Genomic DNA, 26,763 nt, shown 5'->3' with positions numbered 1-26,763 from the left:
GCCCCACAAACCCAGGCCAAGGGGGAAGCATGCACTTTCTTTCCCCACATGTTCCCCAGAGAGTACTGAGATTGAGAACCCAAAATCTTCTCATTGTCCCTGGGCCAAAGGAAGCCCGCCTGAAATCTACCAGGGACAGGGCTTTCTCTGTAATGGCCCCTGCCTGGTGGAACCAGCTGCCGGAAGAGGTGAGGGCCCTGCGGGACCTTGCTCAGTTCCGCAGGGCCTGTAAGACAACCCTCTTCCGGCTGGCCTATAACTAACCGGCATAGGAAATTGAGTGTAGTTCTATGAGATTTCTGCTATGTTTTAATGTTTTTAACTGTGTAAAATGTTTAATTTAATATTTTTATGTTAGATTTTATGTGTTATGAGCCGCCCTGAGCCACCTTGGTGGGAAGGGCGGGATATAAATCATAAATAAACTAAACTAAACTAAAAACTTTGCTGAAGCATGAAATGTTGAGACCTGTTAAAAAATCAGTTAAAAGCAAAACAGAGGAAGTGATGGGAAATCTGCCTGCACAAGTTTCTGTGACCACAGATAGTACTGAAGATCTACAAGTGGGAGAGTTGTATATCTTTTCCCTCCTATCCAATTATTCCTTGCACTCATTTCTGTTTTGTAAAAAAATAAAAAGATTTCTGCAGTCACCTGACAAAAATAATGCATACTCTTAAATCACCATATAAATCATGGGTAATATTCTACCATAAACTGGATCTTAAGTATGAGGAAGGCTTCGGATTTATCTTAGAAGAGTGGTAGGATACAGGCTCGTATTATTCATTTTATTACTTGCTGGTCCCAAGAAGACAAATCTGTTAGTTGTCTCACTGAACACAACAATATTCCACTTGGGAGCCTGATATAGGGAGTATTCATGTGCCTTGTTGAATTTCTCATTACCTCATCGTGGGGGGGGGCACTATTGTGCCTGTTTCACCACAAATAAGCCTCAAAGAATAAAGTCGTGGATCATCGGTATTCTTCTACTGAAAATTAAATCAACATTGCAAATTGAATCAAAAGCAGGAATAGTCGCCCTGATAGTTTAACCTAGAAAGGATAATTGCTGCTCACATTGTCAGTTATTAATGCTAAAATTACCCGTGACTGTACATTATGCTTAAAGGGTACAAAACATTCTGCAAGACTTGTTTAGAGTTATGACTCTCGAGGAGTGCTATAATCCTCCCTCAGGATGTGGAAATCGTTAAAAAAATTCTTGAAGCTTCCCAGCATGTACATCAAGATTGGCAGGATGTAATTTCAGTAGTTTAAATAATATTCTGGAATCGTCTTGATCTCTGGTATACAAAGCTGTCCAAAGACTATAGAAGCTCTGTATCATCAAACCTCCTTACTAGGCAAGGATTCAGGATGCAAAAAGAGATTTGGTGTGTGTACTTGACTGTACAAATTAATTCCTCAAACATGACCTCTTTCACTCAGTATGAATTTGGATTTAGGGCAAAATAGAGCTTATAAACATGTGATCAAGGTAATTCCCCTGACAGATAAGTAAACAACAGTTCTAGGCTCATGCCCTACAATCAGATACCACACAGATACAGAAATATCCAGTTACTGTGCAGTATGCCAAATGCTTTCAACCATCAGATTTTCTTAAATCTCTTGAGATCTCCAAATATTGGAGAATCTTTATCCTGGCATGCTTTAATGCCTTACCTCCAGCCTTCCTGGAAGGCAGACACCATCATGTTCCACTCCCTCAATATCTCTGTCCATGCCATACAGGGAAGTAGGGACAGTTGAACATGTTCTGCTGCACTGCTCATTCTATAATGACATCCAATCTCAGTATATCACTCCAATTCTGTCAACTTAACCAGGAAGATTCGAACACCTTTATGTCTCTCTCCTTCTTGCAGAGTCTTCCCAGGAGATAACTAATAAAGTTGTCAAATTTTGCCTTTGGGTGTATGGGATATGCAGGCAGCTGACTGAATCTCAATAACTTTTTTGCTATTAGTGTTTTGACTCTCTGGAGCTGATTTTGTATTGAAATATAATTTTTAACTTGAATAAACATGTGACAAGGTCAACCTTTGATCTGATATTTTGTAACTCATCATTCTGGAACATACATTCCTCAATTTTCAGCTGGCAAAAAGGTGAAAAGGATATTTAACATTAGGATCCTTGAGATCATAAAATAGCCAATTGGATAAAATTCAAGAGAGGAAAGTAAGATCATGGTATCTTTGAAATCTGTTCATTATTTCAAAATGCTCTCATCTCATAGCATTTGTTTAAAATAGCATTGTAAATATCATTGGGACAGAGGAATTTTTGTTTCTAATTCATTCTTTCCTCAAAGAAAGTAGACTGTTGTAAGATGGATTCTGTAAGAAGGGGGGAAATTCATGGTTGCCAGTCCTAGCCCACTCCTAATGAGTTTAAAAAGTTGTAACTTCTGCTGTTATCCAGCCTAGTTGAATCCTAGAAGAAAGAAAGAAAAAATGTAATGAGGGGCATTATTTCAATGTAGACAATATCTTGCCAAATGACAATGTGCTGATAATATTTTTGTTTATTTGTTTACCATTCTGTTCCTGGGTTTATGATTGGACATGTATCCGGTAAAATTCCTTTCACTAGATGTGAAAATCATTTTTAAAAACTCCCTAATATTATGCGTAACTCACTATTATATGTTACCAAATTACCTGGTAACATATTACCTGGTAACATATTCTCCAGTTTTTGTTAAGACAATGGGCAATGGATGTTACATCTAGCTTCATTTATACTAAGTGGAATAAAATTGTGATATCAGACATATTGCTATAAAGCAATATAACTCCAGGTCTTAAAGAGAAGCAATAGAACATCTTCCAAAGTTGCCCTAGCAGTACTATTATGCCAATTTCTAGGTGGAATGAGGCCTTCTACTGCTACACTGGAAGTGGTAGGGTTGTGATCTGGTAGTTGATAGACAATTTCCAAATTATTGTCCATAGCTTTCCAATTCTTGGCAAACTTTCTGTTAGATAAATCTGTGTGAGGATATGTGACTAAAATGTAAATGGTTAGATCCTACAATTTCCTTCTGCTAAATGTGGAAGCCTTCCTGTGCCATAGCAAGGCTCCTTCTATCACAGCAAGGTTTTTCACAATGGCTTGGATCCAGCAGTGTTTTTTGTGGGTGGACCGATTTCTGCCCATGAAACACAACTTTCTTACCTCCCATTTCAAGCTGTAGATCAAAGTGGATGCTTCCAAAATGCTGTTTTAAGAGTGAATGAATGAATGTTTTTATTTGTGGTCAAAGACCATTAATCATAAGTATATATACTTATTAAAACCGAGGAGATTACTTCCAGCACAGAACATATATTTAGACATAGAACCTTAAAAACATTTACAAGATATAACAACCCCAAAATCTAAAATAAGTCTAAAATGTCTAATACATATAAAATGATGTTGAGTCACACAAGTAAAAAACTATACATGCTGTTCTTAACACAGCAAAGTAAAGGAGACAAACAAAAAGGGATACGAGGAACTAGAAATTTCTCCAGTACCTGATCAATGTCCATTAGGCAATGACTTTCTTTTTTTTTCTTTAGAGGAAAAAAAGTTTATTGAGAATTTGGTACATACATCAATAAAAGCTTGTGAAAATTTCCAAGTCATACGCAGAAAAATTAACTAGCATAGGTAACATTGGGTTACATTGTTGTCGTTTCCCTAAGTAATAAGTATAAAACTAACATTTAATTGAGTTGAGTGACCAAGTAATAAACTAAGAGGTTCCAAATCAACTGCACTGCTGATAAAGATGCTTAATTGGAAGCAAAAATGATGCTCATAAAGAAAATGGACATTGAGTGATTAATTAAGGAGAAAGACATTTAGTAATTAGATAAAGAAGTCAGTGCATTAACAGCATACACTGTTAATATTTCTACTTACAAAATTAACTTAGAGAGATGAAATAAAAATTAATAAAGTTGATTAATAAGAATAAGAATAATCTCTACCAAATGACCATAACAGTTGACCTGTGTCATGGCTTAACTACGGTTATACTGTACTAAGTATGAAGTGTGGTATGGTGAGAATTAAAAGACAAGTGTTACGAATGAAATATTTTTAAATGTAGTGGGTTGTGTAAAGAGCTGTCTTGAGTTGAAATGAAGCTAATGAAGGGAAGCCATTTAGCAGTAAAGTTAGTTTCTTTTGGAAAATATCAGAATGTCATAGTTTGTCATTCAACTTCTTTGTAAGGAAATGGTCCCACACATTTTTCAGCCAATTCGTTCTTGAAAGAGTTTGTGAAGATTTCCAGTAAGATGCAATAGAGTATTTTGCTGCTGTTAACAAACTGATTAGTTCTTGTCTGATTTTAGGAATATCCATGTCTTCCCAGGAATTTAAAAAGATCAATGTAGGTGAAAAGGGTACAGTGTAGGTGGTGATAGCTTTAATTTGTTTCAGAAGTTCTGTATTACTGAACACTCTCACCAGCAATGGGCATATGATCCTATTTGTCCACAATTTTTCCAGCAAAGTGGAGATTTGCTTTTTTGTAAATACTGCTTGTCTCTGTGGGGTGAAGTACCACCTGTGCAGGATTTTAAAGGATTGTAGCCTGGTCACAATTACTGGTGAGTTGAACATATTGGAAGAGTATATGCACGATGACTGGTCATCAGTGAGATAGATATTGAAATCACGGTTCCAATGTTTCTGAGATGTAGGTGGATCGGCATTGTCTTGATTAACCACAATATCATATACAGCAGATATGAGGCCTTTAGAACTCGCTACTGAGGAATCTAGTAATTTTTAAAAGGGCGTTGGTGGTGTTTTCAAGATTTTTGAAAGACTGATTGAGGACATAGCATGATTTAATTGGAAATAGAAAAACCATGGTAATGACCAACCGAGTTTATGGTCAAAATCAGATTTGGGCAAAAGACCAGAACGTGAGGATATGTCTACAAGATGGGTGACTCTTGCTGTTTTGAAGGCTTTGAGATGAGAAGCGCCGTTATCTGGATTAAACCAAGATTGGTAGTGAAATGAAGAAAAATGTGATATAGTAGGTAGAGTTTTTGAACATAATCTATCCCATGCCTTGAGGATGGACATTAATAAGGGATTGGTATTGATTGAAGATGGGCAAGAGGAAGGCTTCAGCCATAATGAGTCTTGAATAGAGAGAGGTGATCAGGGGGTGCAGAGGTTTGGACCATTCAATGGAGTTCCCACAGCGGGCTAATTTGATTGAAGAGATTAATAGCGTAGAACAATGGTACACCAAGAGATCTGGGTAGTTCAGTCCTCCCTTAGATTTAGTACGCCTTAGTGTTGAGAAACTCATATGTGGTGTTTTATGCTGCCAAAAAAAGGCATTAAATATTGATTGCCAACTTCTTAATACAGAGATTGGAGTGACATTAGGAATAGTCCTGAATATATAGAGCAGTTTTGGCAAGGCAAATGACTTTAAAAGATGTAGACTATCAGAAATTGAAAGAATATGTTTCTCCCATTTTTTTAAGTTCGATTTAATTTCCTTGAATATTTTGATGTGATTAACCGTGATTATATCTTTCAAACGACAAGGTAATTGGATCCCAAGATATTGCAAAGATTTCTTAGACCACTGATAAGGATCATGTGAACTGATATTTTAGACTGTTCCACTAAGTTCAATGATAAAATAGAGGATTTTGAGTAGTTAATGCATAGACCAGAGATGCTGCTGAAGGAGGACAAAATATCTTGAAGCTTTGGTATTGAGATCTCTGGATTAGTGATATATAACAGCATATTGTCTGTGAAAAGGCTGATTTTGAATTCATGGGAGCCAATTTTGATACCATGGATAAAGAGGCTCATGATGTATGAGAGTCACAAGTGGTTCTATGGCCAAGGCAAATAGAGCCAGAGAAAGTAGGCATCCTTGTCTGATACTCCATTGTAAATGAAAATTGGGTGACAAGCCATTGATTTTGAGTTGTGCTGACAGTTCTAAATAAATAGCTTGGATAGCCCATAAAAAGGTATCGTCAAACCCCATATGTTTCAATAATGGTATTAAAAAGGAAGTCTCTAACGAGTCAAATGCTTTCTCCATGTCAAGGGAAAGAAGAAGTGCTGCTGTTTTAGTTGTTTCATATGAGGACATTATATGAAGAGTTTGATGAACGTTATCTGTGATTTCATGACCTGGCATAAATCCTTCTTGGTTGGGATGGATATATCTTGTGATGAGAGAGTTTAGGTGCTTAGCCAGCATCGCTGTGAAGATTTTGTAGTCCTGGTTTAGTAGCAATATTGGCCAGAACGAGGCCGGATTGGTGAGATCCTTGTTAGGTTTAGGGAAGACTATTATGGCTGCTGCATCCCAAGTTTTAGGTAACGTGCCCATTTTCAAAACTTCATTGCATGCATTGGTCAACTGTTGAAGAAGCTTCAGAGTAAATTTTTTATAGAATTTAGACATGTAACTGTCCGGTCCAGGTGATTTGTTGTTTTTTAGATGTTTAATGGTCTCTTTGATTTCTTCAGGCTCAAAAGGCCAGTCCAGAAATTCATGATGTTCATCTGTAAGTTTACCCAGAGAGGGGTGTGAGGAAAGGAAATAACTGAGTTAGGTGATGGGTTATGCGATGTGTATAAAGATTGATAGTAGTCCAGAAAGTTTTGAATGATATCTTTAGTTTTGGTAAGCGAAATCCCATTTTTATCTTTAGAGGCATAGATATGTCTGGAAGTTGAGGCATGTTTTATTCTCCAGGAGAGAAATTTTAAAGATTGTGGTGAGTTGGTCCAGTGCTTCTGTTTAAGGTATAAAAGGTTTTTCTGTATTTGTGTGCTTTCAAGAGCTTCTAAAATTTTGCGTTCTGATAGGAGCTTCCTATAGATTTTCTTGCCACCAATTTTTTTGTGTTGTAGTTCCAGTTGTCGATTTTTATTCAGCAAATCTTGTTTGAAGGCTTCTCTACGCTTCTTTAAGTGGGATGATAGTGATATGATGTTGCCCCGGACAACTGTTTTCAGAGCTTCCCATGTGACTGACAACAAGGTGCTGTTATCATCATTATCTTGTAAATATTGTTCCAAGAATAAATCAGTCTGTTGAATAGCTTCTTCATTGTGTAGCAGAGTATTATCAAGAGTTCAAGTTTTGGAGATACTGGAGTCTGTTAAAGGAGATAATGAACAGGTCGCCCAAGCGTGATCTGGCCAGATGATTGAGCCAATATCTGCACTGCAGATCCAATGCAAAAGGGGATTAGATAAGAGAACAAAGTCGATCCTGGTGTAGGTGTTGAATCTCGGAGAGTAGTACGTATAGTTTTTCTTTGTTTTGTGGAGAAATCTCCAGGTATCCAACAGCTGGTGGTCAATCAGAAGTTGTTGGAGTTTGGAAGGATGCAGAGACTTTTTCAAAAAGCGAGGCATTAAGGAGGAGTGGTCCAAGGTGCGATCTAGGACACAATTAAGATCTCCATCAATGATCAATTCACCATCTTGAAAGTTTTGAAGGATAGTGAAGACTTATTCTAGAAATGTCAACTGAGAATTATTCAGAGCATAAATAGATGCTATAGTAAATTTTTGGTCCTCCAGCAGGCCTTTTACAAAAATGTAGCGACCATGTGGGTCCACTTTTGTTGCTTGATGTTTAAAACATAGCTTGTGGGAGAGTAGAATTATGAGTTGCCATGTGCATGAAATTAAAATTGAATCCATTTGGCTTTCAGAGAGGTACGATCAGTGGATTTTAAATGAGTCTCTTGAAGCAAGACAATATCTGAGCATTGTTTTGAGAGGTTGTTCAGAATACATTTTCTTTTTATAGGATTGTGTAGGCCTCTGACATTAAGAGAAGTGATATTCCAGTTTTGGGCCATATGGAATATTTGGTAGGAGTTACAAGAGCGACAGTTAAAGAGTGAGTTTGTTATAGAAATCAAACACTAGTTTCTAGCATGTGGTAAGCCACGACACAGGTCTCAGATTAATACAAAATGAACTAAATGGCCTAATAGGCTTAAAAACTGTTATTAAAAATAAAAAAAATTAATTATAATAACAATTAAAAATAAATAGATAATAAATGAATAGAGGATAATAGATATTATATGTTGGTGAATCTACAAGATATTATTACAATGCTTAAAACAAATCAAGGTCAATAAATTTTCAGTCTGAAAGAGCATCAATTGATTATAGATTAGATAGGTTGATTTAAAATATATTATAATTTGATTATGATGAATTTATAATATAAATATTATTAAATAGAGAATCAATCAAAATAATTACTTATCAATTTAACAAGAATATATAAACTTTCCTAACAGTCCTATATTAAAAACACTCTAATAACAATTAATCCAAAATGTATACTAATAGTGCAATAAATCAATCAGTGTCAATGTAATCTAAGGAAGATTTATGAAAACTACCAATCTAATAACAAATACTGATATAACTATGCTATTGTAACCCAAAGGATGTTAAGATTAATGAATTAATTAATCGAGCGTATAAAAACTAGTTAAGCAAAGTTACTATATGATTATAACAGATTTCTAAATTATAATAACCTAATATTGCAATTTAGTAAAAACTATTTAGACAGTGTGAACAAAAACTCTATTTAAGCCAGACACTGAGCAGAGAAACAGGAGGCAAAACAGCGAACTACAGTAATTATATAAATAGGATACTGTGTGTTGCACTCCGCTAAAGGGCGCTAGGCTTATGTTAATGTTAAGTCTCGCTTAACCCAGGGATATGCAAAAAACCAGGGTTAACAGAGCCAAGGCTCTGAGAGAAGAGACTGTGTAAACTTAGAACAAAGCAAAACAAACAGACGTAATGAGTAGAGAGGAAACACCCTCCCCCTTCCCCCAAAAGGCTATTACAATTAAAGACTTAATAAACTCGGGCATGCAGCAGGCAAACAGTTATAGTTATCAATGGCACATTCATCAGTAGCATTTGTAGCACATGACATTTTAAAAAATTGTAACAGTTAATATTTAGTAGATCACCAACTTAATGAACTACAACTTTATTGCCTTTGGGAGGAGAGTTTGGATGTTTTCTTTTCTGTGAAGGCTTTGAAAGATCTGCCAGCAGCGGCACATGAAGAGACTGTAGAAGGGCGATGCCTGAGGGAGGATCAGTAACAGTATAAATCTTGTCTTCGTATGTAACTCTGAGATTTGTAAGATTAGCCCAATGGTAGCATATTTTGGCATGCCTGAGAGAGTTAGTTATTCGTGTTAAGTCCTGACACTGAGATAGCACCTCACAAGGAAGGTCAGGGAAAACCAGCATACGATCCCCTTTGTATTGTAAATAGCTGGTGTTGGGTGTAGCCTCAAGGATCGAGCGTCTAGTGCTGGCTGACAGTGTGCGTGGGAAGTTCTTCGGTTTGAGTACTCTGATAAGTGCAGCCCCAGCTGCTGTTCTAATAAGACAAACTTCAAACAAGCCATTTAAACAGATATATTTGGGGTAAAGGCAGTAGAGGCAGTTATAGTCAGTCCAAAGGTTCATACACAGATAATCAGTCCAGTCAAGGCAACAGCACAGAATCAGTATCCAGTAGAATAGTCAACATACCAGTCCATACATCAATCTTTATCCAGTCCTTATCCAATCCTTCAGAGTAACAGTCTGAGTACAAGATATTGCTCCTCTCTTACACACCATTCTCCTCTCCTCGTATCACCCACAGTGACTGAGAGTTAGGCTTCTGCTATTATAGTACTGCTAGCCAATCCTATGCATTGATCAGTTAACTAGCTGCACATGCTACTCACATGATATGCATTATCCTGTATAGCTGGAGTTACATAACTATTACTCAGCATTTTGCTCTCTTAAAGAACCCAATGCTGTCACTGGCTTCGTGGATAATAGCAATAATATCACGTGGCTCTTTTCTGGATGGAAGGTTTGGCGGGCCAAGCTGCTGTGAAATAAGGCACTACACCTTCATCTAGTTCCAGTTCTTGTGCCAGCCAGTCAGCCATAAAAGCAGGGAGATCAGATTCAAAGGACATGTTTTCGGCAAAGCCTCTAAATTTTAAACATGTTTGTCGGGCTGAGGCTTCCAACGGAAGGACTCTGCCATGCAATTTGCCATTTTCCGAGTGGAAGTTAGTTACCTCTTCTTGCAGGCTGGTACACATTTGTTTTGCTCCTTCTGCTGTCTGACTGACTTTTTGTAGAGTGAGTTTAAAGTCTGCGAATTGGTCAGTCAGTGGCTGAATCAAAGCTGCTATTGTCTCTTTGATTTTAAGTTCTACAGTGCTTATAGGCGCAGCAAATGCAGGATTGGTAATGACGGGAATTACTGGTGAGGGAGAAATTTCTTCCGTCGCCATATTGTCTGCATCAGCCTGGTCGTCAGGAGAAATACTAGGTTGGGGAGCTTTGAGAAAGAAGGTTGTAATATCTTTCCTAACTGTGCTATTTGAATGGGCTTTGTCAGAGTCAGCTTTGCCCATTATTTATTATATTAAATGAGTGATTAGAATGCCCAAAGATATAGTAAATTGGGGGAAGAAGGGACGGAGCTCACCAGTTATGCTTCCATTCCATTCAGCGTCAAAGCCATGCCCCCCAAATGACTTTCTCAATGTTCTTATTATTGGTAGGTATGGATTCCACAGTTGTACAACTCTACTATAATGGTACCGTCAATTTCTCTCTCTTACGGAGTTTGAAAACTCGTCCTACATTAATATTATTTGCTGTACAGATTTCTTCCATGGCATTCCAAAATCAGCATTCTTGTTTGTTGGGTTTTTTTTCCTCTATGAAGTTATGCAGATAGCAATATTCTTGTTAAAATTAAAATAAACTCAGCAGTGTGCTATGGGTTGAAATGCCAAGTATAGAGATAATAGTTTCTATTGATGGAAAATCAGATGGTGTTTCCATAAATGTAAAGCCATTGATGTGAATAAAGCTGCACTTGGAAGATCTTCACCCCAAGATCTGATTATAAGGTGGATCGATCCCTTGTATATTGGAAGGGATCACTTACAGCTTTGAGGAACAAACCTGTCAAGCCGTAATAGCTGCTGTTCATTACAGAGACTGGATACTAAAAGGAAAGAACTTACTGGCCTCAACCATGTCTTTTGATTGCCTCTACAGGAGATGCTAAGCTACGTTTCAGTAACAGCCACACTTCAGTCACCTTGGGCAGCCTCCTGGATGACCAGCACTGGCATTCGGTTCTCATTGAGCGATTCAATAAACAAGTAAACTTTACAGTGGACAAGCATACACAGCATTTCCGGACAAAGGGCGATTCGGATGACTTGGACATTGATTACGAGGTGTGTCCGGCCTTTTGTGTAATGGATGTCATCACAGGATCTCTGGAGTAATATTTTAGGGAGTTAGTCATCCTGGCCCTTGCTAGCTTTATCAACTATAGCAGTGATGTAATCCTGCCAAGTATCCATCTTGCAGGATTAAATATATATGTATTTCCATAAGGTTTTTTTTTTTTAATTGACATTCTGAAGTTTAGAAAAGTTTAGGAAAGTTTAATTGACATCTGAAGTTTAGAAAACCCAGTATGGATTACTGCAAATAGGACTACTTGATATGCAGAAAGGATAGCACATGCATAACACACTAAAAATGTCCCAGGCATTAATGAATATACCATAACATCAAAAGCAAGGCTACTTTTAAGTACGAGTGCCTCATCTATTCTTTGTCTAACAAGAAGCATTACTTCGAACCCCAGAAGTAAACTTGGGAGCCTCCATTCTGTTTCTTCATAAGCAGAGATGCTCTGAAATCCCAGTGATGATAGATGATGTTCTTGCCTTCCAGAAATGTAGAATCCAATAAATGAACTTCTGGGATTCACCTACCAGTGATTTTTTTTCTATCCAGTAGCCATCACCCTTGGTAGCAAATTGAAAAGGATAAGTTTGAATTAAATTATCTAGAGAGGTCCAGTGACCTACTGACTCCGCTATCAGTTGGTTGTTGGACCGCCTATTGCACCATTCGTTCCTTTTGGTTCCTTTCTGATAGATCCCCAGCACTAGGTATGTCAGTTTACTGAATCCATGCTAAATCTTCTGATTATCATGACTCACTGGCCGTTTTCCCACTGACCTTACTCCGGAGCGACGTCCCTCTTCACCGCGCAGGGTCTGCGCGGATTTCCCACCTACTGCTGCGCACAACCAGGAAGTGCCGCGGCTTTTGCATCGCAGATGTAAACCGCTAAAACCCAGTTTACACCTGCGACGCAAAAGCCGCAGCTCTTCCTGGTTGTGCGCAGCAGTTGGTGGGAAATCCACGCAGACGCTGCGCAGTGAAGAGGGACGTCGCTCCGGAATAAGGTCAGTGGGGAAACGGCCACTGTAAATTATGCAACTAAGTATATGCACACAGAATGGCTGAAATGAGAGCTTTTAAAAAAATTCCTTTCTGGGGCAGCAGTTTTCACACACCAAACCAGTTGTATGCATCCACTGTCCAAGCAGCACTGCATTTTTTTTGTTTTAATTATTGTAAGTTTTGGCTGTTTTCTAAGGCAAGAAGAAAATTCTCAAATTCACAAATCATTGCTCAAGTTTTTTTCACACACATGACTCGCCACATGGAGATTGCTATGATGGGAAATAATTTAAAAGCAGCTATGTATTTAAGTGGTTTACTGTTTGTCATAATTTGCCAACGCCATGCTGGGAATTATTAGGAAGGGAATTGAAAACAAATCAGACAGTATCATAATGCCCCTGTATAAATCGATGGTGCGGTCTCATTTGGAGTACTGTGTGCAGTTCTGGTCGCCGCACCTCAAAAAGGATATTATAGCATTGGAGAAAGTCCAGAAAAGGGCAACTAGAATGATTAAAGGGCTGGAACACTTTCCCTATGAAGAAAGGTTAAAATGCTTGGGGCTCTTTAGCCTGGAGAAATGCCGACTGTGGGGTGACATGATAGAGGTTTACAAGATAATGCATGGGATGGAGAAAGTAGAGAAAGAAGTACTTTTCTCCCTTTCTCACAATACAAGAACTTGTGGGCATTCGATGAAATTGCTGAGCAGTCAGGTTAAAACGGATAAAAGGAAGTCCTTCTTCACCCAAAGGGTGATCAACATGTGGAATTCACTGCCTCAGGAGGTGGTGGCGGCTACAAGCATAGCCAGCTTCAAGAGGGGGTTAGATAAAAATATGGAGCAGAGGTCCATCAGTGGCTATTAGCCACAGTGTGTGTGTGTGTGTGTGTGTGTGTATATATATATATATATAATTTTTTTGGCCGCTGTGTGACACAGAGTGTTGGACTGGATTGGCCATTGGCCTGATCCAACATGGCTTCTCTTATGTTCTTATAGTAGGTTCAATAAATGTAATTAGCACTTCTGTTTTTACAGTGGTCTATTAATGGAAAAATTTGTTAAGACCTCCCCCCATAATTCAGAAAATGGAAGCTTTTTTGTGGTGGCATAATCTCCTGTGTTTCCTGCTTGGTTATTTGTTCTACAGAGGTAGAATGAAGAACATATTTGCTCTCTTATAATAGAGCCATCTTGGCATCAAGTATTTATCAAAGGGCAAAAAGCTAGCTAAAAATGATGATACCATCTGTTCTAGCAGAGGAAAGTTAACATTGACTGAGAAATCCCCACCACACACACACACTTCCCTGTAAAGAGAGCAAGAAATAACCTGAAAATAGGAGCATCCTATTCAAGTGGTTAGCATTTCCATTCCAAGGCAAGTATCCATATTGGCATGGAATGATCTAATTCACACCTTTCCTGTGTTACATTTGATTGTTCATATCTGCCAAGCCATTTGGAGAGATGAGATTGTATTTTTAACACCATTAGTTGCTTGCTTTTCATTTTTCTGTTCCTTCCAGCTAATATTTCTTGTTTACCCTCTTGTTGAGTTGTAACTACGTAAGTTTCACAGTAAACAGGTTAAGAAAGCAATGTCAAGAACATAATAATCCCTTACTTGGATGCCTGTCCAAATGGCTCATGTCATTTTTGACTCCTCCTATCTTTAAAGGAGCAATTTCCAGTTCACTGTTAATTCAGGAGCAGATGGCTTACCAATGGCAATTATAGATACTTGGATAACCATTCTGTTGTTTTGTGTTCTCTCTCCATCATTTGGAGTCAAATGTGAGGAAGAGATGTTTATATCCTCCAGCAGTAATTAATAATTGCCCAGCACCAAACCAAGTGCAGTGTTTAGGAAAGCATTCCGTACCCTCATTTAGCCACAGCTTGAAGTCAATACTAGAGTGGCTGATCTTGTGTATGATTACCTTTCCTCATTTCAGAACCCTTCAGGAAGGGGGAAATGACTTTCTTATTTCTCTTATCACTTTAAATTTCAAGTGTGTGCTCATTTCGATGAGTTTTAGCGAAAGGGCTCTTGTCAGTTTTTATTTCACTTAACATCAGTCTTGCTGTCAGTATATATCAAAGTTGCTTTCATGAGAAGTCTTGATTTGAGCATGTTTGCAGCTTATTTCGCTGTCTCTAATATACTGACTACTATACCTATATGGTGCATGGTGTATGCATGTTGTGTTATATCATAAATGTGAGATTTTCTGACATTGTGCAAAAGCAAATAGCAAGCCTTTATTGGCATAAAACAGATTTAACAGTAAAATAGCAATATAAATAATATAAAATCCTAGATTATAAAATACATAGGGAACATAAAATAAGTAAAGAAAGGGGGTTAAACAAGGTTGTGTGTTGGCCCCCTTTTTGTTTAACCTCTTTCTTAATGATCTTGCTCCCTTTTTGTCAGATATCGATCATCATAGTCCAAAACTTTGTGCCAGACATGTTCCCTTACTGTTAAATGCGGACGATACAGTCATACTATCTTGTTCCAGAATTGGATTAAAGCGTTTGTATCACCTTCCTTGATAACAATAAGCTCCTATTGAACTATGACAAATCTAAAATTGTTGTTTTTTTCCAAATCTTGAAAACCAACTAAATGGTCAATAGGCGGCAAAGAGATAGAACAAGTAAAATACTACAAATACCTAGGAATTCATTTTCAATATAACACACTTTGGACGAATCATCGTAACTGTATAATTAAGTCAGTCAATGTTAGCGTTGCAGCTATCCAGCGCTTCTTTTACAGCAGAGGCAATCAGTTTATCCCAGTCGCGCTAAAAATCTTTAAGGCTAAAGTGATACCGCAGCTCTTATATGGGGTCCCAGTGTGGATCACAGCCTTGGATAATAACATTGAAGGTGTCCAATCCAAATTCCTATGGAAAATTCTGGGATTCCCAAAGTGCGTACCATATGCATTAGTAGGGGACCTGAATAAGGTCCACCGATCATTCTACTTTTCTCCATCGTTTCCTGTGCGTGTGGGAATCAAAGAAGCCAACAGCCAAACACATTAGACCAGCCACTTGGCAAAAGCTTCCACATACAAAAAGAACCTACAAGCCCAACAAAACACAGAAAAATCTTTAAAACAACTCAATTTGCCTTGCTCAAGAATGGTAGATCTGAGACAGGGCAATAGTCATTGAGATTTCCTTGGTTGAGGCCAGACTTCTTTAGAAGTGAACACACCACAGATTCTTTCAGAGGGTAAGGGTGACCTCTTCCTCTCTCAAAGAGGCATTAACTACCTCTTCAACTCTGCCACCACCCCTGGCAGTTTTAAGGAGCCTAGAAGGCCAAGGGTCACACAAGCAAATTGTAGGCATAAAATTTCCAAGAATCCTATTCACATTTTCAAACTGAAAAATAAACAGCTGGATGAGTTGGCACACTGGCACCATCTAACCAGTTTGGTGTAGCGGTTAAGTGCGTGGGCTCTTATCTGGGAGAACTGGGTTTGATTCCCCACTCCTCCACTTGCAACTGCTGGAATGGCCTTGGGTCAGCCATAGCTCTCGCAAAGCTGTCCTTGAAAGGGCAGTTTGTGTGAGAGCTTTTTCAGCTTTTCCACCTCACAGGATGTTGTGGTAGCGGAGGAAGGTAAAGGAGATTGTAAGTGCTCTGAGACTCTGAGATTCAGAGTGAAGGGCGGGGTATAAATTCAATATCATCATCATCTTCATCTTCTTCCCCTGTCACTGCTAATTGGCATGGATAAAACTTGTATCTGTTCCAAGTTGGAATTTTGTATCATTCAATGTATCCTATTCATACTTTTGCTTTCCTTCAGTTTTTTTAGACTTCTGGTTGAAGGCCCCATTCCATTGATTGTATTGACTCACTCTACATAATCCACCTTGAGTCCTAGTTACTGTTGTCAGGTCTGACTCAGGAAATTTCTGGGGACTTTGGGGTTGGAACCAGGAGACTTTGGAGTGGAGCCAGGACAAAGGTTATGACAAGCAGGATTGAACTCTGAAGGGAGTTCTGGCCATCACTTTTAAAGGGACCACATTCTTTTTAAATTCATTCTCTTCTTTGGAAATAATAGCGGATGGGAGCACCTTCTTTTGGGGCTCAAAGAATTGGACCCCCTGGTCCATGCTTTTTGAAACGTGTGTGTGTGCATGTTTTAGGAGAGGCACCAGATGCTACGCTGAAAATTTATTGTCTCTATCTTAAAAAATAAAATAAACAGCTTCCCAGAGCTCCAGATACCCACAGATTGATTTTCCGTTATACCCTATGGGGATAGGTCTCCATAGGATATAATGGAGTGCTCAGCAGATGTTTCCTCTCCCCCCCTGCTTTCTGATAACCCTGAAGCAAGAGGGGAGGGCCTCCAAACCAGGGGATTCCCTGCCCCTAATTAGGGACTGGCAACCCTAGAGTGCGAAACAAGGATTATAAGTAATAGAATTGAATAAATTTCAAGTGTAATGTGCAAAGCAAAATAGTCACAGTGGGCCACTTAGCAGCCCATCTCTTCTAGAAGCCACATCCCAACAAGTCGCTGATCACCCCAAGACAACTCTGCTGGCCTACACTGTGCAAATGCAATATTGGTGGGAAAGTCTTGGGGGGGTTTCGTTGCCAACATCCTATAGAATATGCTTTAAAATGTCAGAAAACCACTCGAATCCATCTGCTTCTGGCAGTGACCTGGAAGCAATATCATTGTGCTGGGGGTGATACTTGAGCATTCAACCAAAATGCTATAGTTTGACTGTAGTTTGGGACAAACGGTATAGTACCACCTTGTGTGATTAGGTCCCTTTCAAGTTGCACCAGAACTAATGTCATCATATTAGGGATGCTTTTCACACTGGCGTTTCCTCCCACTGCCGAGCTGAGTAGTGGCAAGCGATGGGAACTGGGGTCGAGACATATCTGACCTCAGAGGGAAACTGATGGCAACTCCATGCCCAGAGCAAAATACTAGATCAAGAGCAATCACAAAGTTGTGTCTCTGTGATAAGGGAGGGAGATTGCTTGAAAGCTACATCACACTGCTAGGTTTGTTTCTCTAGCATGTTCATTTAAAACACCAACTATGAGTAAATTATTTATTACTCTTTTGATAGGATCTTGGTTTAAAATGGCTGACCTTTGCAACATCTCTCCACCCCCACCCCCCACACCCATTTGTGTTGTTTGGAGCTTTAAGTATAAATAAAAACCTAAGAAGGTCCTTGCTGGCTGTGACCAGTGATCCATTCAGTTAACTGCCCCACACAGTGGCCAGCCAGTTGCCCATCAAACAGACCACAGAGGCCAAGACCTCCCCCTAACGTTGCCCTCTAGCAGTGGTATTCAAAAGTTTACTCCCTCTGAATATAGAGGTTTCCTTCATGGCTAGAAGCCACTGATAGACATATCCTTCATGAAAGCCATATGCGTTTGTGGTCATTGCTACATCCGCTGGCAGTGAATGACACAAGTTAACTGTTCGTTGAGTAATGAATTATTTTCTATTGTCTGTCCTAAACCTATTGCCCGTTAACTTCGGATGTAATCTGAAATGCATCTGTCTAATGGGTGCATATTTGATGATGTGAGCTCTGACTCAAAAAATTTTATTTTGGAACAAATGTTGTTAGTCTTTAAGATACCGCTGGGCTCCTGTTTGATTCTGCTACAACTAGACTTGCTAGCCTCAAGTTGGACCTGAAGTTCTCCTGGAATTACAACTGATCTCTAGGTACAGAGGTCTTGGCCCAGGAGGAAATAGGTGCTCTAGGATTTATCAATAATTTGTTTTTAATTATTATTATAAATTGAGATAGGGGTTGTAACGTCCTATACTCCCCTCGGCTCGAGGCAGAGCAAGGTGTTTTCTTTACAGTGACAGACAAGGCAACACAACTCAAAGATAAGCAAAAATATTACTTTATTGAGCTGGCAGACAGTTTTAGAACAGACTGGTGCAAAGAAAACAATAACGTTATAAAATATAACTAACTCAGACAACTTACATCACACCATAATCACCAGCCGGTAAGCAGGATGGCTTCTTGCAAAAAAAAAAAAAAACAGTAGTAAAGAAAACAGTTTGGGGAAACAGTATAAATCCCCCTCAGCTGGCTAATGACAAACCAAAAATGGGCATCCCGGAAGAACCAATCAACCCAATGCAGCTGAGAGCAACCATTAATTAGAAGGAGATTAAAACAACTCCTTCCAAGGTCACACATAACCAAAACACTGCTGGAAGAATAAAAATTGGCAAGCAGCCCAGAAATCAAACCCACCAGATATACATACATAATTATATTTTTAAAATCCACAATACCCTTTAAAAGAGATCTTCATTACAGGATTACAGAAAAGAAAGAAGGAAGGGGAGAATTTTAAGTATCATATTTATCTGTTATTTGTTCACCATATGGAAAAACAGCATCAGAGTGAGTATAAACTAAGAATTTAAGACCTAATATTCAGTAATTTCTACATACTATGCTTGTTACTAAACCCTAACATGTATCGTTAACATTCATTATTTCTCGCTGTAACAGGTTTCTTTGTTTAAAGTGAAATCTGAGCTTTGCATATTGCAATATATCCTAGTACAGGGGTGTCAAACTCATTTGGTAGGAGGGCTGGATTTGAAATAAATGAAACCTTGTTGGGCCAGGCTATATTGGTCTGGTTCATGTGTGTACCTATTTAAGATTAGGTAGCAGAGATATAAATTTTATAAAGGACGCTGACAAACACAATTAAAAGGTTAAAAAAAACTTAAAATAAAACATGCTTAAACATTAGTACTCGATCTTAATTTGCAAGTGTTTTCTTTGTATTTCTCTCATGGGATACAGGGAACTGGGCAAAGAAGCTCTGGCTCTTTCCTTCCTTCCCCAGGGGACCAGGAAGGGCAGGAGCCTCAGCCAATAGTAGGAAGAGTTGGTTGGCACAGTAGCTCTGCTGTGCAATTGAGAGAGCCTGGCAAAGCAAGCTCTGCCTCCCCCCCTTCCTCCCCAAGAAAGGAACCTCAGCCAATGGAGAAAATGGAGGCTTTGCCCTGTAGCTTCTGTGCAATTCAGCAAGCCTAGCAAAGCAAGCTGTGATGCAGAAAGAAGCAAGAGAGAGAAAGAAGCAGATGACAGTCAGTTGCTCGGGGGCCTGATAGGAGCCCTCCAAGGGCCTGATTCAGCCCCCAGACTGCATGTTTGATACCGCTGTCCTAGTTAGGCTTGCCAATCCCCAGGTCCGAGCGGGGGTTCTTCCGCTTTCCCAGGCTCCTTCCCTCCCCCAGTCAGCTGGCCGGCGGGGGGAAGCCTCGCCCTCACAAGACCATGTGCCTTTCCACCTTAAGAGGCTTCAGTCTCCGATTGGAAAGGCTTCCTCTTGGGATGGTGTGTCTGTGTTATGTTGAAGAAGTTGGTAGCAACTCATGAGTAGAGAGGCCAATCCCTCGCTTCGGAGTCGCCAGAAACGGGGGGGGGGAGAGGGAAACATCTGCTGAGCACTTCATTGTTCCCTATGTGGAGATCGATTCTCATAGGGTATAATGGGGAATTGATCTGGAGGTTTCGGGGGCTCTGGGGGAGCTGTTTTTTTGAGGTAGAGGCACCACATTTTCAGTATAGTATCTAGGGCCTCTCCCCAAAGTACCCCCCAAGTTTCAAAATGATTGGACCAGGGGGTCAAATTCTATGAGCCCCAAAAGAAGGTGCCCCTATCCTTCATTATTTCCTATGGAAGGAAGACATTTAAAAAGGTGTGCTGTCCCTTTAAATGTGATGGCCAGAACTCCCTTGGAGTTCAATTATGCTTGTCCCACCCTTGTTCCTGGATCTGCCCCAATGTCTCCTGGCTCCACCCCCAAAGTCTCCTGGCTCCACCCCCAAAGTCCCCAGATATTTCTTGAATTAGACTTGCCAACCCTAGTCCTAGTACTATCACAGTTGTGATAGTCAAATTTAAATCTGAGAGTATTTTTAAAAGCATTTCTAAAAACGGAAAAAGATAACGATAACGTTCATTTGTACATCAAAGTTAACTTTTGGTAATCTTAAATGTATCATTTATAGGTCATTTATGAGGACCTATGAGATGGCTGTTTCAAAAATGCCTATATTTATGCCATTGTAATATTATCTGTAGCAACGTAAATTATATTAATACAGCTATATTAATGCCTAGGCTAACTTTATTCTAATATCTGAAATAATAGAAAGCATTTCAGTAGCCAATACAAATAATTCATTTTTCATCTTTATAGTAAGAATTTTCCCATTTTTTTCCACTTCTTTGATTGGTCTTCTTTGATTGGTCTTCTATCTATATCATTATCTATATAATTGATTCGTTTGGCCCTCATGGCATATTCTGCCATTTTCTCTCTTCAGTTTTCATTGTGGGTGCTCTAGGATTTCCGTTTCTCCTATGGAAGAAGCAATACTGCTGAACTCCCTCTCTGTCCCAGTCACTGCTCTGACATTAAAATAATAATAATAATAATCCCAAACTGGAGTGGGCAGTTGGCACCGTTAGCTTTTTTATGCCAAAACAGATTTTAATTTTGATTCTCCAACATATAAATGATTAGTATTGAAAGAGACTTTTGTTCTACATTGATTGTTATAATCCCAGAAATCCTGGAGTCATATAAATGGACACATAACGGGGTTTTTTGGGGGTTTTTTTTAAAAAAAATCTGACCAGGTCACTGACTGCTAAGGCCAGAGAACTCTCCCATTGCCATACAGGGCCCTCTCAGACTCATCTCCCATTTGATCCCAAGACTAGTCTGATGGGTGAGAACCAAGACCCAATTACAAAATCCAATCTAATAGGATTTTGCAGTCATCGCTAGTTGGCAGCAGGTCTCTGTGCCAATAAATATAGTAAAGCCCCATTGATTTCAGTGGCACTCAGGTGTGCTTAACTTCACACTACCTGTAATAGTGGCCGTGGTACAGTCAATTCCGTAAAATCTCTCACAAGAGTATCTCTGGCTAAATTCCCAGCCTAGGGTAAACCAGTTTAATCCCACAATTATTGAAATCTAATTTATACTTAATGGTCGCGTCCACCAATGCAGAAATTATTCAAACTGCTTTGTCAGTTTTAATGTCTCCATCACTTCCCCCCAACATTACTGTAGCTTAATGAACATTTATCTTGGTACACTTAGGGGACGAAAGACCTACCTAAGGGAAATAAAACAATTAGTTTGGTAATTAAAATATTACTGATCACTCAGGAAACTGTTTTTCAATAACGCAACGCTATAATTGATATTGATCGCTCCCTTCGAAAAGCAGAAGAGAATAACAGACCTAGAAAGCTCAAAGAACTGAAGGAGGAAAAGCAGAGGCAGCAGCTGTCTGAAGCAAAAAAAATAATAATGAGTGGAATCCAGCATAAAATTTCTGCTTGTGGAAATGCAAGAAATATATGTCAGTAACTGCTTTTACTATAAACTTACTATATTTCCACCTGCAAAGGTTCCTGTGCAGTTTCTGCCCCCTCTTTAGAGAGTAAAGTGCTAGGTGTTGTGCAAGGTTTTGTACAAGCAAACGTGAGCTAAATCTGTTTCTGTTGTGAGTTGCTGGGTCCAAACTATTGAGACAGTCCCCCCTCCCCAAATAAAATAACTGTCCTTAAACAGAATTTGTCTTGCCAGTAATAGGATTGGTTTGGATAACATTCCGTAGGAGAATACGGTACATTTGTAGTATCGTAGTGCAATGGGGCTTGAAACAAGGCTTGGTGACTTTACAGAAATGGCTTTGCCATGAGGCTAAGTGAGGAAGCTGTTCTTTCCAAGGGCCGTTAGGCAGAGGCTAACTAAATTTGGAGAACTTTGACCATGATTAGAAGTTCCCATACACAAAACCTTTCTGTAAACAGAAAACTGGCTTCTCAAGGGAAGGGTTCTCACCTCACTTTCTCATTGACAGACAACTTTCCTCTGTGTAGGGATTTGAGGAGTGGGGTCTCTCCCCCACCCTGTCCGCTTGAAAATAAACTATTTTCTTGTTAACTGATGTAGTTGATTATTGATTTTGTTATTGCGTGTTCTGCACGTGCCTAGAGAGTGCTCAGCAGGGCTACTTCTGAGGCAATGTAAGGATTATACAATAATCCTTGGCGCCTCAGATCATGGTGGGGAAGGAGAAAAAGAGGATAAAGAAGGGTGATATTAATCACTGCCCACCATGTAACACTAAGTTTGAACACAGACACAACCTGACTTTGAATTTCACTTAAGTCTCAGTGCTCTGGCTATTGCTGAGCATATGAGTAACATGGGGAAAGTACAGGCAAAGATTAACCGCTGCTTTGCCTCAGAAATAGGTTTTCTGACCATTACCAATGTGTGTCCAGAATGCTGTAACATGGCACTTAAACAGGCAAAAAGAGGGTGTAGCGGCTGAAAAAAGTACAAGCTCAGATAAAAGTTGACCTGTGCGAATGTTTTAATTTCTTTAACGGTTTTAAAAAGCTGTTTAGACAAGGATGCAGTAGGAAAAGTGCCTTCAAGATGGTAGTGGGCACCTTTTAGCCAGCATAGTGATCATCCAAAATACTTTCTAAATCCGAATGTGCCATTCGGTGAAATTCTTAAAAACAAAACAAACAAAACCAAATTGAGGCCAAAAATGCCATACCTTCCTTTCTACACTGAACTTACACTTCCTGTCTAATGATGTCATTTCATGATGACATCAGGAGTCACCAGCATTCAAGAACCCTCAGTCTCTTCATGTGTTTTCCCTAATAATACAGTTTCTGGAGATTTAAAATATTGTTGTGTTTGTTCTTCTCCTAAAGCTCAGTTTTGGAGGAATCCCAGTCCCAGGAAAACCAGGAACTTTCCTGAAGAAGAATTTCCATGGCTGCATTGAGAACCTTTATTACAATGGTGTCAACATTATTGACCTAGCCAAAAGACGGAAGCCCCAGATCTACATAGTGGTAAGGACCTAGCACCTGTTTTATTTGCTGACTCATTTTACTTGTGTCTGTTGACAGATACTGTTCACCCTGCCAAGCAAATGACTCTTCATTAAGGTTTGTAGAATCTTTCGGGCTCAAGTGCCGTGTTCTACTGGAGAAAGTTTTTCTTCCAGACGTTTCGTTCTCAGCTGCGGAGAACATCCTCAATGGCGTTGCAGCCGGAGCAGGCGCTCTGACCTTCTTGGCTGCTGTGCATTGAGTGAGGCCAGGGCTGCTGGAGAGCTGCTATTTCTAGGCTGGAGGGGGTGTGGTGAAAGGGCAATAGGTTTGTGGATGTGCCCATTGTTTGGTGGGGCTTTCTGGAAGGGTAGTGATAAGGAAACTGGCTGTTGAGTGTGACCATTGTTCTGTGTTAATTGCTGGGAGGGTTGGAAGGGGTGTGAAGATAAGGAAGATGGTTGTTGGATGGATGACTCTTCCATTAGAAAAAAAACCCCATACATATATTTTGCTGTTTCAAACCATGTTCCTGAAGGCTGTGCCATAGTTAAGAATAGTATAATGAAAGGCACAGGTGCACATGTGGAATCTTTAAGGATTCCATTTTTAGTGGATTCAGAATCTTATTTTGGAGAAGTTTTACTAAAGTGTGAATGTAGAAAAATATGTAGGGCTCATTATCACTGATATGACAATGCTGGATTGCGAAACACTTTTTCAAAACAGGTACATTAAAATGTGTAATAGTTATGTGAGAATACATTGGTGTGAGGAAACAGAAAATAAAAACTAAAGACAAAAGGAGATGAAAAACAAAATTTGTATTTTCATGTTGAAACAATGGGACTGTGAAATTCAGTGGCATACATCTGTTTGTCTGAGAGAGCAATAGAGGGCTGCCAAGCCCCTGGTCCAGGCAGGGAATCCCCCGCCTCAGAGGTTCCCAACCCACCAGCCCACATTGGCAGGCAGAGGGAACTTCCCCTTGCATCACCGGCGCAATGACATCACCCGGAAGTGACGCCATCAAAATGGTGGTGCAGACGCAGGGCCGCTCTAGGCATTTCTTTGGAAACTCTATGGTTTTCCCAGATGCTCTAGCCATTTGGGAGGCAAAACTCTATGGTACAATAGGTACCATAGAGTTTTAATCTCCCAAATGGCTAGAGCGTCTGGGAAAACAATAGAGTTTTCCTGGAAATGCCTAGAGCGGCTCGTGTGCGTGCTGCCATTTTGATGACGTCACTTCTGGGTGACATCATTTTCTCCCCCACCAGGGCTTGGAGAGAACTTGGCAACCCTAGAGCAATAGCCCTTATTTCTTAAATATACACTTTCTCTTTTCAGCTCTTTCCCTATCATACAGCTTGCCTAAGTTCATGGGAATTCTCTCTGGCTTTACCTTTCATAGTGAATCTACCAGTAGGTCAGATAACATGAGCATAGCCAGCCTAGGCTCACCTGCACACTGAGGGTTTTGTCTGCTTTGTCTACCCAAAAACATCAGAGAGCCAGTTTGGTGTAGTGGTTAAGTGTGCAGACTCTTATCTGGGAGAACCGGGTTTGATTCCCCACTCCTCCACTTGCACCTGCTGGCATGGCCTTGAGTCAGCCGTAGCTCTGGCAGAGGTTGTCCTTGAAAGGGCAGCTGCTGTGAGAGCCCTCTCCAGCCCCACCCACCTCACAGGGTGTCTGTTGTGGGGGAGGAAGGTAAAGGAGATTGTGAGCCACTCTGAGACTCTTCGAAGTGGAGGGCGGGATATAAATCCAATATCATCATCTTCTTCTTCATCATCACTTGTTTCTGGAACACCTGCATCACATTGCAGTCTGATTGGTCTCTAGTCCTCTTTTTCCCATCCCCAGTATGAGGATTCTTTTCCAAACCTGATTTTCTTAAGTCTTTTTGCGAGGAGTACAGTCCAAGTATGTCATGAGGGAAGGAAAGGTCCCCTGTGCAAGCACCAGTCATTTCCAACTCTGAGGTGACGTTGCTTTCACATTTCCACAGCAGACTTTTTACGGGGTGGTTTGCCATTGCCTTCCCCAGTCATCTATGCTTTCCCCCCAGCAAGCTGGGTATTCATTTTACTGACCTCGGAAGGATGGACGGCTGAGTCAACCTTGAGCTGGCTACCTGAAAATCCAGCTTCCGTCGGGGATCGAACTCAGGTCATGAGCAGAGCTTAGGACTGCAGTACTGCAGCTTTAACACTCTGCGCCATGGGGCTCTTAGTGGATGAGGAGGTATGTGTTATCCAGAGTCCTCCCAACACTGTGCCACCTCCCCCCACCTGCTTGCTGTTCTTTTCGTCATTTTACCAGAAGGCTGTTTTCAGACTTTTTAGCTGAAATTGCTAATTTTTTTTTATCAATATAACATTGGAATAATCTACTGCCACAGTCTGCTAACTCCTCTGAATTCCCAGCTTTCATTAAAATATAGAAATCTTTAGCCTATACACTGCAGAGACATAAGGAGTACATCTTTCCCTTTATACCTCCACAATAAAAAGATCTAGAGACTTAAAAAAAAGAAAGCTGAGAATTCAGAGGAACTATAGTGTTCTACCAATTAATGATTTTTAAAGTCTTGAAAATGGCTCTCCAATGGCATAAAGGTAAGGCAGCAATGATAAGCTAAGGCCATAAAAATGTAAAGGAAATTGCTGTGCAGATGTTTCTTTTCTGCACTTGCAGTGGCAACAAGAGCTGTGTGGAGAATCATCACAGTCTGGATGCAGCCTTGGAATGCTCTTGATCATAGATGAACCTTATAGATTTGCACTGTGTATGGTAATAGTATTCCAAAATCCTGGAGAGCATTATGATAAAACTTTAACAGTCTTCCAAGATGGGAACATCTAGGGAAGTTGTCCACAATCTGCCTTCAAGATGCACTTCGGTGTGTTGGAACGATGCACCCATAAAAGACTGTGGCCAGTTCTATGGTATGCTGAAAGTTCTATGGCAAGCTGAAAGAATTAGCAAAATGTAATATAAATTTTCGGCTCATCCCGATGTGGTTGTATTTATGCATGTGTGTATAGCAAAACCTTTATTTATTTTTTTTCTCCTATGCTATCTCTCCCTCCTCGAGAAACTTCTCGCAAATACACTGCTGAATTGACACACAAGGAAAATGCTAGAAAGCAAGGCTTTGGACCTCATTAGGGTTGCCAAGTCCAATTCAAGAAATATCTGGGGACTTTGGGGGTGGAGGCAGGAGACTTTGGGGGTGGAGCCAGGAACAAGGCTGTGACAAGCATAATTGAACTCCAAAGGGAGTTCTGGCCATCACATTTAATGGGACGGCACACCTTTTTAATTCCTTCCTTCCATAGGAAATAATGAAGGATAGGGGCACCTTCTTTTGGGGCTCATAGAATTGGACCCCTTGGTCCAATCTTTTTGAAAC

The 26,763-nt window shown here is 39.9% G+C and overlaps 1 protein-coding gene across 1 annotated transcript in view; it reads left to right on the top strand.

The window, feature by feature from the left end:
- Nucleotides 1–26,763, top strand: part of CNTNAP5 (contactin associated protein family member 5) — a 705,383-nt gene that overhangs the window by 312,317 nt on the left and 366,303 nt on the right. Inside the window, exons 6-7 of the mRNA XM_060261906.1 lie at nucleotides 11,174–11,358; nucleotides 23,220–23,363. Of these exons, the coding sequence (XP_060117889.1) occupies nucleotides 11,174–11,358; nucleotides 23,220–23,363 (329 nt within the window). The remainder of the gene's footprint in view (nucleotides 1–11,173; nucleotides 11,359–23,219; nucleotides 23,364–26,763) is intronic.

The sequence above is a fragment of the Heteronotia binoei genome, chromosome 21, assembly GCF_032191835.1.
Source record: "Heteronotia binoei isolate CCM8104 ecotype False Entrance Well chromosome 21, APGP_CSIRO_Hbin_v1, whole genome shotgun sequence".
NCBI classification, from domain to species: domain Eukaryota; kingdom Metazoa; phylum Chordata; class Lepidosauria; order Squamata; family Gekkonidae; genus Heteronotia; species Heteronotia binoei.
This window is presented reverse-complemented; position numbering and strand designations above follow the sequence as displayed.